Source organism: Chrysochloris asiatica, unplaced genomic scaffold, assembly GCF_000296735.1.
Source record: "Chrysochloris asiatica unplaced genomic scaffold, ChrAsi1.0 scaffold00111, whole genome shotgun sequence".
Taxonomy (NCBI): Eukaryota; Metazoa; Chordata; class Mammalia; order Afrosoricida; family Chrysochloridae; genus Chrysochloris; species Chrysochloris asiatica.
This window is the reverse complement of record NW_006408629.1, coordinates 9,944,360-9,962,636: the sequence shown is the minus strand read 5'-3', so window position 1 is coordinate 9,962,636 and position 18,277 is coordinate 9,944,360. Positions and strand designations below refer to the sequence as shown.

Genomic DNA, 18,277 nt, shown 5'->3' with positions numbered 1-18,277 from the left:
CCAGGTGGCATCATTGATGGACTCAAGTGTGGCAGCGGTAGTGAGGTTGGCCCAGGATCGGACATTGTTTCGTTCTGCTGTGCATGGGGTTGCTAGGAGTCGATTCCGACTCGATGGCACCTGACAACAACAACAACAATGTATGTAAGGAGACCTGGTGGAACTATAAGATAGGCAATGGGCTGGTAACCAAAGGTGAGTAGTTCAAACCTACCAGTTGCTCTGAGGGAGAAAGATGAAGCTGTTTGCTCATCCTTATAGCCTTGGTAACCTTATACAGGGTTACGCTGAGTTAGAACTGAATTATTGACAGTGGGAAATTAATATATTTAATATAGCTCATTGCTCTTCTTGTTTGTTTGGTATTATATAATTCTCCTTGTTGATTAGGCTTAAAATCTGGAGAACGTTTTGTCTACGTTACTTTCCTTACCCTGTCAGTACATCCTTTAAATTATTTATCTCCCAGTATTATCTGCCCCATCACTTCTTTCTAATATCATTACAAGCTCTCATTTCAAACTGCACCATTTCATTCCTGGACTTCAGCAGCAATTCCCTGATTTCACTTTGTCCCCCTATAAGTGTACCTTATAGAAATGGAAACTAATTTAATTTTCCTAACTTTGACCAAGTTATTTCTCTGTTCCAAAGTATTCTAATTATTCTAGTTCCTACTTTTTAGACAAATCCATATTCATATGGCATTCAAGGCATTCTACAACTGGGCCACAACTTACCTTCCTGATCTCATCCCTGCCCCATTTATAGCTTCTGGCACAGTCTAGTTAGTATTTACTCTCTAACAAACTATTCCTTGCATATTAGTTGTTGTTGTTAGGTGCCATCAAGTCAGTACCAGATCAAAGCAACTTTAAGTACAACAGAATGAAAAACTGCGCAGTCCTGTGCCAATCTCACAATCGTGGCTACACTTGAGACCATGGTTGCTACCACTGGGTCAATCCATCTCATTGGGGGTATCTTCCCCTTTTTCAGTGACCATTCGTTTTACCAAGCAGCATGATGTCCTTCTCCAGGGACTGATCCCTCCTGATAATATGTCTGAAGTATGAGAGATGAAGTCTCTCCATCATGGCTTCTAGGGAGCATTCCGGCTGTACTTCTTTCAACACACTGCATGATAGCATTCCTGTTCTTTTCTTTGCAGACCTCACTGTCCCACTCCTGTCCCAAAATAATTTATCTTTATCATCTCAGGTAGAAATCTTCTGTACCAATTATTTAGCATATATTATCTTCATTTTTTCTTGGCTCCACTATCAACAATTATGGAAGCAGCAGTCAAGAAATCAAATGACATATTGCAGTAGGCAAATATGCAGCACAAGACCTCTTTAAGGTGTTCAAGAGCAAAGATATCAGTATGAGGACGAAGGTCGGCCTGACACAAGCCATGATATTTCCAATTACCTCATATCCATGTTAAAGTCAGACATCAATGAATATCAAAGACCACAGAACAATTGATGCATCTGAGTTATGGCACTGGAGAAAAAAAATGAAATTGTATGTATGGAATGCCATGAGAATAAATGTTGAATCTGACAACAACATGGTTTACTATGCAGGGAATGACAAATTGAAGAGAAATGGTGTTGCATTCATTGTCAAAAAAGAACATATTCAGATCAGTCATGAGGTACAAAACTGTCTGTGATAGGATAATATCCATGTACCTACAGGGAAGTCCAGTTAATACCACTGTTACTCAAATTTATGCACCAACCACTAAAGCCAGTGAGGATGAAATGGAAGAATTCTACCAACTTAAGGAGCTCTGGTAGCGCAGTGGTTATGAATCGGGCTGCTAATCTCATGGTCAGCAGTTTGAAACTACCAGCTGTTCTGCAGAAGAAAGATGAGGCTTGCTGATACCGTAAAGATCTGCAGCCTCAGAAACCCTGTGCAGGGGGTCACTATGAGTCGGAACCAACTCCACCGTACTTAACAACAACAACAATCTGAAATTGATCAAATATGTAATCAAGATGTATTGATTATTACTGGTGGTTGGAATGCGAATGTTGGGAACAAAGAGGAAGGATCAGTAGTTGGAAAATATGGCCTTGGTGATAGTAATGATGCTGGAGAACGCATGATAGAATTCCAAAACATCAATGATTTGTTCCTTTCAAATACCTTCTTCAGACAGCATAAGAGACGATTATACACATGGACCCCACCAGATGGAATACAAAGAAATCAAATTTACTACATCTGTGCAAAGAGATGGTGGAAAAGCTGCATATCATCAGTCAAAACAAAGCCAGGGGCAGACTGTGAAACAGACCATCAATTGCCAATACGCAATTTCAGACTGAAGCTGAAGAAAATGAAAACAAGTCCACGAGAGCCAAAATATGACCTTGAATATATCCAACCTGAATTTAGAAATTATCTAAAGATGAGATCTGATACACTAAACACTAAAGACTGAAAGACCAGAAGAGCTGTGGGATGACATCAAGAATATCATACAGGAACAAAGCAAAAAGTCATTAAGAAGACAAGAAAGAAGGAAAAGGTCAAAATGGATGTCAGAAGGGACTCAAACTTGCTCTCCAGTGTAGAGAGCTAAAACAAATGGAAGAAATGAGGAGGTCCAAGAGCTGAACAGAAAATTTCAAAGGTCAGCTCAAGAAGACAAAGTCAAATATTACAACGTAATGTACAAAGATCTGGAGTCAGAAAACCAAAAGGGAAGAAGATGCTCAGGATTTCTCAAGCCTCGCCTTTTGTTATTGAAGGATTCTCTGGGCAAATTACTGAATGAGGCAGAAAGCATCAAAAGAAGATGGAAGGAATACACAAGAGTTACTATACCAATAGGAAATGGTCAATGTTCAACCGTTTCAAAAGGTAGCATATGATCAAGTGCCAACGATACTGAAGGAAGAAGTCCAAGGTGCACTGAAGGAGTTTGCAAAGAACAAGGCACCAGGAATCGAAGGAATACAAATTGAAATATTTTAAGAAAGTGAGGCGACAATGGAGGCACTCACGCATCTATGACAACAAATTTGGAAGACAATGATGTTGCCAACTGATCGGAAGAGATCCATATTTATGCCCATTAAAAAGAGAGGTGACCCAACTGAATGCAGAAATCATCAGACAGTATCTTTGATACCCCATGAGAGTAAAGTTTTACTAAAGGTAATACAGAAACGGATGCAAAGCATACATTGACAGAAAACTTCCAGAGGTTCAAGTCGGATTCAGAAGAAGCTGTGGAATGAGGGACATTATTACTGATGTCCGGTGGATCTTGGCTGAAAGCAGAGAATATCAGAAAGATGTTTACCTATGCTTTATTGACTACTCAAAGGCTTTTGATTGTGTGGATCATGACAAGCTAGGGACAACATTGTGAAGTATAAGTATTCCAGAACACTTAATTATGTTCATGAGAAATCTGTTCATGAACCAAAACGCAGTTGTTCAAACAGAACATAGGAACACTGAATGGTTTCAAATTAAGAAAGGTGTACAACAGGGTTGCATTCTTTCACCATACTCATTCAACCTGTATGCTGAGCAAATAATCTGAGAATCTGGGTTATATGAAGAAAAATGTGGCATCACGATTGGAGGAAGACTTATTAACAACCTGCGGTATGCAGATGATACAACCTTGCTTGCTCAAAGTGAAGAGGACTTAAAACATTTACTGATGAAGATCAAAGAGCCCAGACTTCAGTATGGATTGCATTTCAATGTAAAGAAAACAAAAATCCTCACTCACCACTGGACCAATAAACAACATTCTTATCAATGAAGAAAAGATTGAAGCTGTGAAGGACGTCACTCTTCTTGGGAACAACCATCAACACTCATGGAAACAGAAGTCAAGAAATCAAATGACCTAATGCATTAGGCAAATCTGCTGCCCAAGACCTTTTTAAAATGTTGAATAGCAAAGATGCCAGCTTGACGACTAAGGTGCGCCTGACCCAAGCCATGGTGTTTTCAATAACCTCATATACATATGAAAGCTGGACAGTGAATAAGTAAGACCATAGAAGAATTGATGCATTTGAGTTACAGTGTTAGGGCAGAATATTCAAAGTGCCATGGGCTGCCAAAAGAACAAACAGAACTGTGTTGGAAGTGCAGCCAGAGTGCTCTTTGGAGGTCAGGATGGCCACACTTTGTCTCACACTTCGGACATATTGTGAAGAGGGACCAGTCGCTGGAGAAAGATATCATGGTTTGGTAAGGTGGAAGGTCAGAGAAAAAGAGGAAGACCCCAGTGAGATGGATTGGCTAAGTGGCAGCATCAACAGGCTCAAGAGTGGCAACAATTGTGAGGTTGGCCCAGTACCATGCAGTTTCATTCTGTTGTGCACAGGGTCGCTATGAGTTGGTACTGACTCAATGACACCTAACAACAACAACAACAATCTTGAAACAAGTACAGCCTGAATGCTCCTTGGAAGCCAGAGTGGCAAGGCTTCCTTTCTAGGACTTCGGACGTAATATTAGGAGGGACCAGTGCCTGGAGGACATCATGCTTGGTAAAGTGGAGGCTTAGCATAAAAGATAAAGACCCTCACCAAGATGAATTGAAGCAATGACAGGAACAATAAGTTCCAGTGTAGTAATAACTGTGAGAATGGTGTAGGGACTGGGTAGGGTTTTGTTTTATTGTGCAAAGGATCACTATGTGTCACAACCGACTTGACAGAATCTAACAACATCTTTATTATAGCTTCACAAGTACCTGCCACCTAAACCATAAGCTTCTTGACAAGATGAAATATGACACACTTTTTGAAGTTTCTTCTCTACCAAAAATTCAATTTACTAATTAGTTGATTTGATAACCTTGAATAAGGATGCAAATACATCACAAGACTCATCCCCTCCCCTCCCCGCCCCCTGACCCCACAAATCTAACTAACATCGACCTCTGGTCACACCAATTAAGCTTCTGTTTCAAACCTGCAGTGATCTGGACCCTGCAATCTACTCCTTCATTTTAAAATCAATTACTTTAGTTTGACAATCCTGACTTTAGAACACATTGCAATTTTTTTTTTTAAATTGTGAATTCAGTGACTTTCAGAGCAGATTAGTTTCCTGTTCATTCATTCATACACATCGTTTTTCATCTCACTGAATGAAATCCCCTCAGTGTAACATCACATATCTCACTTCCTCCCGGTGGTTCCATTCCTCTTCCTTTGGTAACCCTTCTGAACTTGGTCCTTGAGTAAATGTTATCCTTTTGATCTCAAATGGTTAATTCCTCTATGGTAAGTTAATTACTCCCTGGTGTTACTGTTCCCCATGGATATTGTTTGGGTGAAAGCTGAGCCATGGGGGTAAGTTCAGTTCCAGTCCTGAAGGATGGCTAAGGACCATAGTCTTGGGGGCAGGGGTGTTCCACTAGTCTCTACCCAACTATTAACGTCTTTTTTATTATTTTGAGTTTTGTTCCACATTTTTTCTCCCACTCTATTCAAGAACTACTAATGTAACCCCTTTCAGAACAGTTGGTAGTGGTAACCAGGCACCATCTAGTTCTTCAGGTCTAGTTCTTCCGGTCTCGGGAGACTGCTGGGACCTCTTAATTTTGGGCTTGTTTAGGGCCTTTCTTCCCTGAACATACTCTACATGTCAATCTAGAGAGTAATAAACCAACTTTAATAGATACAGATCTCCCTTTCCAAAACTATACTTGATATCATTTATACAATCTCACTTTTACAGAACAACTACATTAGTATCTGTTCTCACTAACTGAAAGAAATGCAAAGAGGTGAAAATCAAAACTAGCATTCACTGTTTATTTTGCAGTAAGCCCTTAAAGCAGCAGCAGGCATCCCAGCAGTGAGAATGGCATCGTCAAGTTCCATCCTGGGAAACTACACTCAGCATCTCAGTATCAAGCTGCCACAGTTTTTAACTGTGTTTGTGAATACTGTATGTTATGTTCTTTTAGGTCGTAGGTGTCATTTGGTATAACTTGACAGGTTATTTTTTGGGTCTGAAATGCTCAAAAAATTTTTTCCACATTAATTAGTGGTAATTGCATCTTTCCTTCACATCATTTCTGCTTATGAAAAGTTTCATAGGAACTCTCTACCTTTGGATAGCAGGAAAACCTATTCTCTCTAGTGCTAGAAGGCCTGGTTAACTGCCTGGAATGTATTCACAATTTAAAAGACAGAGAAAGAAGGAAAAACTCACAAAATGTTGCAGCCAAGATTTAAAATAGAGGCGAACATCTAAAAGCCCAATTTAATTAGAGCTAAAACGACAACTGAAAATATGACCTAATCTTTAAAATAACCTAAATCATGTAGCCTGCTCACATCTGTTATTAATTTCAGGACTACTCCAGGTTTTTTTTTTTTTTTTTTGGTGCATAGCAGTACCTTAAAATATGAAAGAGAATCAAACATTTCTTCAATCTGCTCTGTAGACTGAATAGATGATGATGATATTGGATGAGATGAATTCAAAGAATCTTTCTTCATGGTTTTAAATCGAGCATCTAAAAAATCTTCATACTAACAAAAAAAATTAAATAGTTTGAGATATCAAGAATAGACAGTATCAATAGCAAACTTAAGTACAGTAATTATTCATACACATTATACGAATAGCTGCTTAAAGTCATTACGAAAAAATGACCAGTATAAGCTTTTGAAAATGTAGGAAAACTGCCATTCTTACATATTTCTTCAATTCAAAAATAAACTTATGCATAACCTAGTCACAAGAAAAAAGCATCTCTGAAACAGCAGCACAAAGATAAATTAAGAACTTTTAACTTTTACTTAAAGCAGCCAAATGCCAAATTCAGATATTCAAGGTAAATACTATTAAAAAGATTAGTGCATACTTTAAGGTGCTCTGGTAGCACAGTGGTTTGAAACTACAGCAGTTTCGCAGGAGAAAGATGAGGTTTTCTGCTCCCGTAAAGATTTACAGCCTCAGAAACCCTATGCAGGGTTGCTATGAGTCAGAACCGACTCCACGGCACATAACCACCACCAGTGCAGACTTTACAAATAAAACCTGAAATTATATAAATTTTTTCTTAAACTGATTTCTCATACATAATCCAGCTTTTCTATTAAGATATAATGTTGTTGTTTTTAAGTGCCGTCGAGTTGGTTCCGACCCATAGTGACCCTCTAGAGGGTTTCCAAGGCGTGACTGGTAAGCCTGAACCACCAACCTTGCAGTTCAAACCGACTGTACAGTCTAGCACATTACCCCACAGTGTCACACTATAAGGGGCTTCAAAAAGTTTGTGGTAAAATGGAATTATAAAATAATGGATTTTTCCACAAACATTTCGCTTAACTGAGGTTCACCTGAAATAAAACATAGTAGTTTAAACAAGAATCATTCCTTGAGAGCTGAGTAGATGAGTGCCCCTAGAGCATGTATTAGAAGTTTCTAAACATTCTGGGCACCACCATGTGGCAAAACTGTGTATCTCATTGCTTAGATCACACACAACAGATTTAGAATATTTTGCCAATTTTCTGGCTAAAACCTAGTTCTACTTACCACCTGAAAGTTTTGAACAATGCCTATACAGAAATTTTAGTGTGAAAGCTCTAAGAGTACTTATAGCTTGGATCACAGCTCCAGGAAGTTTAATAAAAAAGTCACAAAACATGGATCTCCATATTCTCCCATCTATTGCTTGAACTATTTTTACAATATCTATCACATGGTAGCCCTAATTATTTCTAAGGATAGAATATACCTCCAGGGAATGAATAAACAGTGAAAAACATTATGAGGTTTCCTAGTCTTTGGTTTTCCAAAGCACAAAATATGATCTGTGCCTAAAAAGGTCCAATTATTTATCTGAATCAACTACTTGTCTGTTACAAGAATCCACACACTAATAATACACAACACTGTTTCAAAATATCTTCATTTTGTCACTATATTATATACAGGATAAAGGGTTTTTTCATCTGTGAAAAAGGCTTTTAACCTTATCTAAATTTCCTTTGTGCAGATGAGTCACAGCCATTAAAACTCAGCAAAACAATTAAAAATATTTATCTTAATAAAATTTTACTGTAATTTCCACTTCCACTGAACAGTATTAACAAATATGTTATTTTCATTGTGAAATTTCAAAAAGTATAAATAATGTTTAACAGTCATTTTTACTGCATTTAAAAAAAGACATTTTTGTTACTTCAGCATGTAACAAAAATGAGCTGTTTTCCCACTAGCATTCATGGTATTAAGAACACCATACTTACACTTGAGAGCTCTTCAAATATTTTTTCCAAAGAGAAATACTCCATGAAGGTGGCAAAACCTTCATTCAGCCAGAGATCATTCCACCACTGCATTGTTACCAAATTACCAAACCACTGTGGGAAGACACACATTACTAACCAAATTATATTTACATTCTTGGGAATTTTCTAATAACTTACTGAATTTGAAGCTTATAAAAGTTGTATAATTTTACTTTAAAAATAAAACAAATTTTAACATTTTACTTTAAGTGAATGGAAAAGCAAGCAAGGAAGACTATCAGCTTAAGACTATCAAATTAACACACATGCTTCTTCTTCTTGTTAAGTGTCATAAGTTGGTTCCAACTCACAGTGACCCTGTATAGAGTTTCCATGGAGCAGCTAGTGGACCCAGTGGTTCGCAGTCCAGTGCTGATCCCACAGCGTCACATCAAGAGTCCAATACACATGCTTAATATTAGGTAAATACATACTTTTTAGGTATGTCATTAAATGTAATATTACCCAGGTAATCAAATTCTTCTGCCTTCTAGTCACAAACTAGCATATACGATTATTTTTCCATCTCATCTACAATCTGTGACAACTAAAAAATAAGTGTCTATGTGAGAAATTTTCTTATAATCAGAGAGCCCAAACTTAATGTCTCTTGTCTGTTAACTTAAACATCATTCATTAAGAAAGCTGGCATGTACATATAAAACTGTCATCATAGATATCTTTAAATGTCTTCTCATATGAGGTAGTATGAAAAAAAGATTTGAAAAATAAAAGGAGAGGAGACTCCTTAAAAAATGGATCTCAAAAACCCTTGAAACTGAGTAGTCATAGAGTTTGCAATTTTAGTCAGTGTGGCCTAGGGCTTTTCTCAAACCAGCAGCAAAAGACTCAGGTTGTTGCTGTTGTTGTTAAGTGCCATTGAGTCGATTCCAACCCATAAAGACCCTGTACAGGGTTTCCGAGGCTGTAAATCTTTACAGGAGCAGAAAGCCTCATCTTTCTCCCGCGGAACAGCTGGTAGTTTCAATCTGCTTGAGATTAGCAGTCCGATTGGTAACCACTACGCTACCAGAGCTCCTCTATTAGACACCAAACAAAACACTTTTGAGAATTACAACAGCTTATTTCTCTAAGAAACTATCTTAAATCCTATTTCAGAAAAAGATGATTTATCAGTCCTAAAGTAACAAAAAAATTATTTCCTAAGTGGAGCTGGGTGGCCCCAGAAATAACAGACCTAGAAGAGAGCCCCCAAAAGACAACCTGTTCATAGTCAATAAGTATGTGTTTCATATGCAACCTTGTCAAGAAATCTCTAGCTCAAATCCAATCTGTAGGCTGTAGATCATCCTGGATTCTAGTCTACAGACTGTATTTGAGCTAGAGAAGATTTCATGAAAAGAGAGGCTACACAGTCCTACAGACTGATTGTGAGCTAGAGAGTAAACTGACCACAGCATGTCATACTCTTCCTTCATATCCTGCCACCATCACAATATTCCCCAAACCATAACCAACACTGCCAGGCGCCTCACCAAGAGCAATAAAAGGGCAAGGTGTTGGGGGAGTTTTCTCCCTCCCTCCCTCCAAGCCATACAAAGAGTATTCTCATTCTTTTTTTTAAGACCTCCCTCTTCCAATAATAAAAATGAACCTAGTTCTAGCAAGGTACAAAAAAATGATACTAATTCTGAGCACTACATTTCAAAAGTTGTCAGAAAAGAGTACAAGTTAGAGAAAAAGATTCTTTCCCAGAAAGCTATACTGAGCAGGTGGCATTTGTCAGACATAAAGTAACTGTGTTTTATTGGGGTTAGGGGTGGGAAGAGAATGAGATCTTGAAGAGGTAGTGTATAATGCTCAGTGCTGCCACTTATTTGCTATACAACTCTTGGCCAGTCATTTATTTAAGATGAGTCTCAGTTTTCATATCTGTAAAATGGGATTATCACCTTCCTTCAAGCAGTTGTGAAAATAAAGTCCTATACAAACACTAGACAGCATTTTCACTTGAAAATTATGATTGTTTTAAAAAGTTATCTTTTTATTTTGAAAAAAAAAAAACAATTCTATAATAAAAATGTGAGTATTATTAGCTTTTCTAAATCTATTCTAAAATCCTAGGATATGAAGTAGACAACGCATGAAATATAACAGTTTTGATTGCCAATACCTGATGGGCCAGCTCATGAGCAATGATTTTAGTGACCAGTTTTCTATCTGCCACTGAAGAAGTATTATTGTCATACAAAAGTGTCTCTTCTCGAAAGGTGATCAAACCCCAATTTTCCATGGCTCCTGCTTCAAAGTCTGGAATAGCCACCAAATCTGGATATAAAAGGAAAGAAGTGATCGATTTTTCCTTCTATAAGGGCCTTTCTGGTTAAATAAAAATATTTTACTCATTGGTTTATTACTGTAAATCAGCAGACACAAAGTTACTTTAATAATCCGTCCTTATTTTGGTTCGCCTACATCTTATCCACCCATCAGCTGAGGAATCACTGTTCCCTTTCCCTTAGCAAAGAAAAGATATCTAACTTTCCCCCAATGAATCAAATTTCCAGAGCAAGAGAGACAGAGTACAGAGCAAACACTCATCTATTTAAGACCAGTCCCACATCAAACAGTACAAAAATCCTCTGACTTTCCTCAACTCCCATTACTCAATTTTTATCATTTGAACCAGGAATTTCTTTGGAAGTAACAATTGATCAAATTCCAGACTAAGCCTAAACAACTACCCAATTATATAGCAACTTTGTAATAGCACCACAAGTTTCTAAGTGTTTTAAAAACTCCAAATGCAGATACATTTGTGGACTGAATTCTATTAAGAATTGCAAACCATTTTTAAAGCATTAACAATACTTATTGATTCTCATTTTAATTTTGGCAAAATCTCCTCCCCGAAATGAACTTAGTTTAAAATCATAACACAATCATATAAACACTGTTGTGATACTTACCCAATTTCTTAAGTGGGTATTGAATTTCAAAGTAGTTTTGATAAAATTCCAGAAGTTTCACAGTTGTATCCAAGGCATGATGTACTTGATTAATCTTTTCTGGAACAGCATATATAGAAACCTACGAGAAACAGTGTGATGTAAGGAGTGGTACAATTAAAATGTCTTAATATTCAGGAGCTCTGGTAGCGTAGTGGTTATGAGTCGGGCTGCTAATCTTACAATCAGCAGTTCAAAACTACCAGCGGTTCTGTGGGAGAAAGATGAGGCTTTCTGCTTCTGTAAAGATTTACAGCCTCAGTAACCCTATACAGGGTTCTGTATAGATTTTCTGCTTCTGTAAAGATTTGGAACCGACTCCATGGCACATAACTACCACCACCACCAATATTTTGGAGAACACTGTCAAGTATATTTGAGAACTTACTAGAGTTCTGAAGTCCTGCTGTGGCACTGTGGGTTAATGCTCCAGACTACAAAGCTGGTTGAACTGCAAGGTCAGTGGTTCAACCTCACCAGCTGCTCCTTGGAAACCCTACACAGGGTTACTATGGTTCGGAACTGACTCGACAGCACTTAACAACAATAGAATTCTATCTTTTCTAACTATAAATTTCTGTTTATAGTTCTTTTAGTCCCCACAGAGTTTAACATGTTCCTTTTAATTTTTTTATCTAACATAACATCCAATAATTTTGGTTCCTTTTATTACAATTTTAAGTATTAAAAATTATTTGTTCATTTAATTTTATAGTAGTTGTAGCTTACAGGCACTCAATAAAAAAGAGCTTCATCTTACAATGGAGTTAAGATCTAAGGCATAAATTGTGCATTTTACAACATTACCCTAGGAAATCGTATTAGAAACCAAAGCACTCTGAAGCCAATGTGCTCTCTTGTCAGAAAGGAAGGCACAGCCAGTCCTCATCACCCACATTATTGAAATTGCCATTCGTTCTCTCTTTTTTTTTTTTTTTGGCTAAGTGAGTAAGTTAAGCATGTAAGAGGTGACTCCATCTGTAAATGTCTTATCTTCAGTATCAGAAACCAAACTTTAAGCAATTATGGTCAAAGTAATTAATGGCTTTTAAAAAGAAACACTGTTTTCTATTTGATTGCATGAAAAGACAATAGCACTAGTAAGGTATGCTCACCATGGACTGTTCAATTATTCAAAACCAAAAGGGCAACATTTTCCTAAGGACAAAGTAGAGAAAACATGGGAAGCTGGATGGAATGCAAATAGGAACCACAGGGAGGAAGTGGAATGACTGTTGTTGTATGGAGGGAATTGTAATCATTAATATGAAACAAAGTGTGATTTGATGAATGTAAAACTGATGATCTTGTCTAAAAGACTTCACTCAATTCTCAATAAAAAGTTTCTAGAAAACCACACAAGTCAAAAAAAATAAAAAATAAAAAGAGAGACATACTTGAGCTAGAACTGTTTTAAGTAGAAATCTGGAACTAAATCATACTCCTGACTGAAAAAAAAAAAAGCAATTAGAATTAGAAGTTTTCTCTCACTATTCAACAACTGTACTGTCCACATCTGACTAACCACGCTTGGATTATGATTCTACAATCTTGATCTGTCCATGAAGAAAACAAAAACAAACAAAAGCAAAAACTGAAAACATCTCAGCACAAATAGATTAAAGCAGTGCATTGCACAACTAGCTTAGAATTTTCTTAATCACTCTGACATTACTGAAAGGTAGAGAAAGGTTTAAGAAACACTGAAGAACGAACAGCAGTAAAAGAAATGAGAAATGCTCTACTTCCTTAGGTTTTAGGCAACATAGCCATGTTTACCACTGCACAGGATATGTTTAATAATCCAGTCAACTCTTGACAGTTTTAGTTGTTTGGTAAGGTTGGCATTAATAAAGAAAGCTCCACTGTCTTATTCTTGAAAATTGTGAAAAAGCACTAACATCAACTATTACAAAACATCAGCCATGCTAAATGTGATGGTGAATTTTATGTGGACATTTGGCTAGGCTATGGTTCCAGTAGTTTGGTCAAACACTAATCTAGATGCCATTCTATGCCATCTAATGTAATAACCTTCCATACTATATAACTTAATACAGTAAATCAGTTCACTAGGGTGTATTTGGCCTCCAAACAATAAATATACATTTTGGTAGAACTCACTCTTCTCCCTCCACTATGTACTCCTGAACTACAGATATTAAGACATAAACCTGCTGACCTATAAAGCCTGCTGCCTGACATATGTACTTCAGACCTGGCATTTGCAAAATCTTGTGAGCCAATTTCTTCAAACAAATTCTGCTGCCACCTCTATATTTATACGTACGTATTTATGTATTATGTATATATGGACTTCTGGTATGGCGTTATAGGATCAGCACTGAACCACAAGGTTAGCAGTTCAAACCCACCGGCTGCTCCTTGGAAACTCTATACAGGGTCATTATGAGCTGGAACCGACTTGACAGCACTTAACAACAACAACTCGTATGTATATATTTACCTGTGCTTTACTGACTATGCAAAGGCTTTCAACTGTGTGGATCATGACAAGCTATGGACAACATTTGCAGAGAATGGGTATTCTGGAACACTTAATTGGGCTCATGAAGAACCTGTAACATAGACCAAGGGGACACTGAATGGTTTCAAATCAGGAAAGGTATGCTCCAGCGGTTGTTCCCCATACTTATTCAAACTGAATGCTGAACAAATAATTCAAGAAACTGGGTTATATGAGGAAAAACACAGCATCAAGATTGAAGGAAGACTCATTAACAACTTGTGATATGCAGATGAGACAATCTTGCCTGCTGACAGTGAAGAGGACTTAAAATACTTACCAATGAAGATCGAAGACCACAGCCTTAGGTATGGGTTTCACCTCAACGTAAAGAAAACATTAATCCTTACCACTAGGCTAATAAGTAACATCATGATAAATGGAGAAAAGATTGAAGTTGTCAAAGACTTCATTTTGCTTGGATTTTCAGGCAAATCTGCTGTGCAAGGCCTCTTTTAAAGTGTTCAAGAGTAAAGATGTCAGTCTGAAGACTAAGGTATGCCTGACCCAAGCCATGCTCTTTTCAGTAACCTCATATGCCTGTGAAAGTTGGACAGTGTATGAGGAAGACCGCAGAAGAACTGATGCATTCGAGTTATGGTTTTGAAGGAGACCATTAAAAGTACCATGGACTGTCAGAAGAAAAAGAGGAAGTCCCCAAAGAGATGGACTGGCACAGTGGTAACAACTGTGGGCTTGCATAGCAAAGATTGGGAGGTTGGCACAGCACAAGGCAGTGTTTCAATCTGTTGTGAATAAGGTCGCTATGAGTCGGAACCGACTCAATGGCACCTAACAACTACAACATGTCTGTATGCATGTATGCGCATATGTGTATCAGAGATTCTATTTCTTGAGAACCCTGATTAACACACAAGGATCACAACCTTTTAGCATAATAAAAATCCTTTGTTAGACGTTAAGTCTAAATTTCTGGTCATTGATAGTATGGCAAGGGGCCCTAGTGGGAACTGTAAGAAAGTAACTATATTAGCATTGGATTGCTAACCACAAGGTTGACAATTCAAACCCACCATTCACTCCACATAAATAAGAAAGGTGAGGCTTTCTGCTCCCCTAAAGATTCACAGCCTTGGAAACCCTATTACAGGGCCACTAGGAGTGAAAATAAATTTGATGGCAGTGGGTTTTCTCATATGGTGGTGTGGTGGTGAAGTGCTAGGCTACTATTCAAAAGAAAGGCTGACTCAACCCATCAGTAGATCCATGGGTCAAAGATGTGGCAGTCTGCTTCCAAAAATGTACAACCTTGAAAGGACTATTGGGCAGTTAAACCTGAATTGTGAGTCAACCTGTATTCAAATCCCTCCTCCACAACTTACTAATTCTAGGCCCTTGAGCATACCACTCTCACTTTCTTTAACTCTATGTGTTGTTGTTGTGTGCCATCTAGACAACTCCGACTTCTAGTGACCCTGTATAGGATTTCCAAGGAGCAGCTGGTGGGTTTGAACTGCTAACCCTATGGCTCACAGTCCACTGCTATTCCTACAGCACCACACCAGGAGTCCTTAACTATATGGGAGACAAACACCTTCCTCTTAAACTGTGAATCAACAGGGAGAAAGCCTTATCCTGAAAACACTGCCGGGTCCTTTGCCAATCTCACAATTGTTGCTGGGTTTGAACCCATTGCTGCTGCCACTGTGCCAATCCATCTCATTGGATGTCTTCCTCTTTTTTTCCGACCCTCCAATTTACCAATCATGATATCCTTCCTCCAGGGACTGATCTCTCCTGATAATATATCCAAATATTAGAGATAAAATCTAACCATCCTGGCTTCCAAGGACCATTCTGGCTATACTTCTTCCAAAACAGATTGGTTTGTTCTTTTGACAATCCATGGTGCTTTTAATATTTTCCTCCAACACCATAGCTCAAATGCATCAATTCTTCTATGATCTTCCATATGCACAGTACAACTTTCACACATACATATGAGGTTATGCTTTGGTCAGGCGCACCTTAGCCTTCAAACTGACATCTTTGCTCTTCAGCACTTTAAAGAGGTCTTGTGCAACAGATGTGTCTAATGCAATACATCATTTGATTTCTTGACTGCTGCTTTCATGAGTGCTGACGGATGATACGAGCAAAATGAAGTCTTCGACAACTTCAATCTTTTCTCCATTCACATCAATGTTCCTTAATGGTCCAGTAGTGAGGATTTTGTTTTCTTTAAATTAAGGTACAACCCATATCGAAGGTTGTGGTCTTTGATCTTCATCAGTAAGTATAATAAGTACTTTTCAATTTCAGCAAAGCAATGCTGTATCACCTGCATATCGCAGGTTGTTAATAACTCTTGCTTCAATGCTGATGCCACATTTGTCTTCATATAGTCTAGTTTCCCAGATTATGTGCTCAGCATACCAACTGAGTAACTGTGGTGAAAGACAACAATCCTGCTGCACATCTTTGATAATTTTAAACCATTCAGTGTTCCCTTGTTCTGTCTGAATAACTATCTCTTGGTTTATGTACAGGTTCCTCATGAGCACAATTAAGTGTTCAGGAATACATGTTCTCTGCAATGCTGTCCATAGTTTGTCATGATCCACACAATTGAAAGCCTTTGCATAGTCAATAAAGCACAGGTAGACATATTTCTTGTATTCTCTGATTTCAGCCAAGACATATCTGATATCAGCTATTATATCACTTATATCACGTTCTCTTCTAAATCCACCTTGAACCTCTGGAAGTTCGCTGTCAGTGTATGATCACAGCCATTTTTTAATTATCTTCAGCAAAATTTTGTTTGCATTGGATATTAATGATATCATCTGATGACTACCACATTCCATTGGGTAACCTCTCTTTAAATGGGCACAAATAAGGATCTCTTCCAGTTAGCTGGCCAGGTAGATGTCTTCCAAATTTCTAGGCATATATGAGTGAAGGCCTCCAGAGCTGCATCAGAGTATTGAAAGATTTCCATTTGTATCCATCAATTCTCAGTGCCTTGTTCTTTGCCAATGCCTTCCATGCACCTTGGACTTGTTCCTTCAGTATCATTGGCTCTTGATCATATGCTACCTCTTGAAATAGTTGAACACTTTTTTTTTTTTTTTTGGTACAATGACTCTGTATTCCTTCCATCTTTTTTTGATGCTTTCCGCATCATTCAATCTTTTGCCCACAGAATGCTTCAATATTACAAATCGAGGCTTACATTTTTCCTTCAGTTCCCTTAGCGTGAGAAACAGTGAGCGTGTTCTGTTGAGGAACACTGAGCATGTTCTATTTTTCCCTGTTGTTTTCTACTTCTTTGCACATTTAGTTACAATATTTGACTTTGTCTTCTCAAGCTGAACTTTGAAATTTTCTCTTCTCATTTCTTCCATTTACTTTAGAATCTCTATGCTGGAGAGCAAGTTTCAGAGTCTCTTCTGCCTTCCATTTTGGTCTTTCCCTTCTTTCTTGTCTTTTTCATGACCTTTTGCTTTCTTCCTTTATGATGTTCTTGATGTCATCCATAACTTCTGGTCTTTAATCTTTAGTGTCTAATTTATCAAATCTGTTCTTAAGATGACCTCTAAATTTAGGTGGGATGTGTTCAAGGTCATATTTTGTCTCTTTTAGACTTGTTTTAATTTTCTTGAGCTTCAGCCGGAACTTGCATATTGGTGGCCTGGTCCAGTTTGCCCCAGGTCTTGTTTCAGCTGACGATACAGAGTTTTTTTCACTGTCTCTTTTCACAGATTTCTGTGTGTATTCTATCTGGTGAGGTCCATGTGTATAGTCGCCTTTCATGTTTAAAAAAGGTATCTGCAATGAAGAAATCATTTATCTTGCAAAATTCTATTATCTGATCTCTAGCATCATTTCTATCACCAAGGGCTATTTTCCAACTACTGATGTCTTTGTTTCCAACCTTTGAATTCCAATCACCAGTAATTATCAATACATCTTGACTGAAGAAGTTAGTAGAATTCTTCAATTTCATCATCCCTGGCCTTAGAGGTTGGTGCATAAATTTGAATAATAGTGGTATTAACTGGTCTTCCTTGTAGGCATCGGGGATATTATCCTATCACAGACAGCACTATACTTCAAGACAGATCTTGGTATTTTCTTTTTGATGATGAATGTGATGCCATTTTTCCTCAATTTGTCATTCCTGGTATAGTAAACCCTGTGATTGTCAGATTCAAATGGCCAATGCCAGTCCATTTCAACTCACGTATGCCTAGGATATTGATGTTGATGCGTTTCATTTCACTTTTGACAATGCCCAATGTTCCAAGATTCATATTTCATACATGCCATGTTCCGATTATTAATGGATGTTTACAACTGTTTCTCTTCATTTAAAAGTTGTGCCCCTTCAGCAAATGATGGTCCCGAAAGGTTTACTACATTTGCTTCATCACAGTCAACTCCACTTTGAGAAGGCAGCTCTTCCCCAGTCGTATTCTGAGTGCTTTCCAACCTGAGGGGCT

The 18,277-nt window shown here is 37.8% G+C and overlaps 1 protein-coding gene across 1 annotated transcript in view; it reads right to left on the bottom strand.

Annotated features, from left to right (window-relative positions):
* Positions 1–18,277, bottom strand: part of LNPEP (leucyl/cystinyl aminopeptidase) — a 72,718-nt gene that overhangs the window by 44,070 nt on the left and 10,371 nt on the right. Inside the window, exons 4-7 of the mRNA XM_006867889.1 lie at positions 11,243–11,363; positions 10,447–10,601; positions 8,271–8,384; positions 6,408–6,542 (exon numbers count right to left, since the gene is read on the bottom strand). Of these exons, the coding sequence (XP_006867951.1) occupies positions 6,408–6,542; positions 8,271–8,384; positions 10,447–10,601; positions 11,243–11,363 (525 nt within the window). The remainder of the gene's footprint in view (positions 1–6,407; positions 6,543–8,270; positions 8,385–10,446; positions 10,602–11,242; positions 11,364–18,277) is intronic.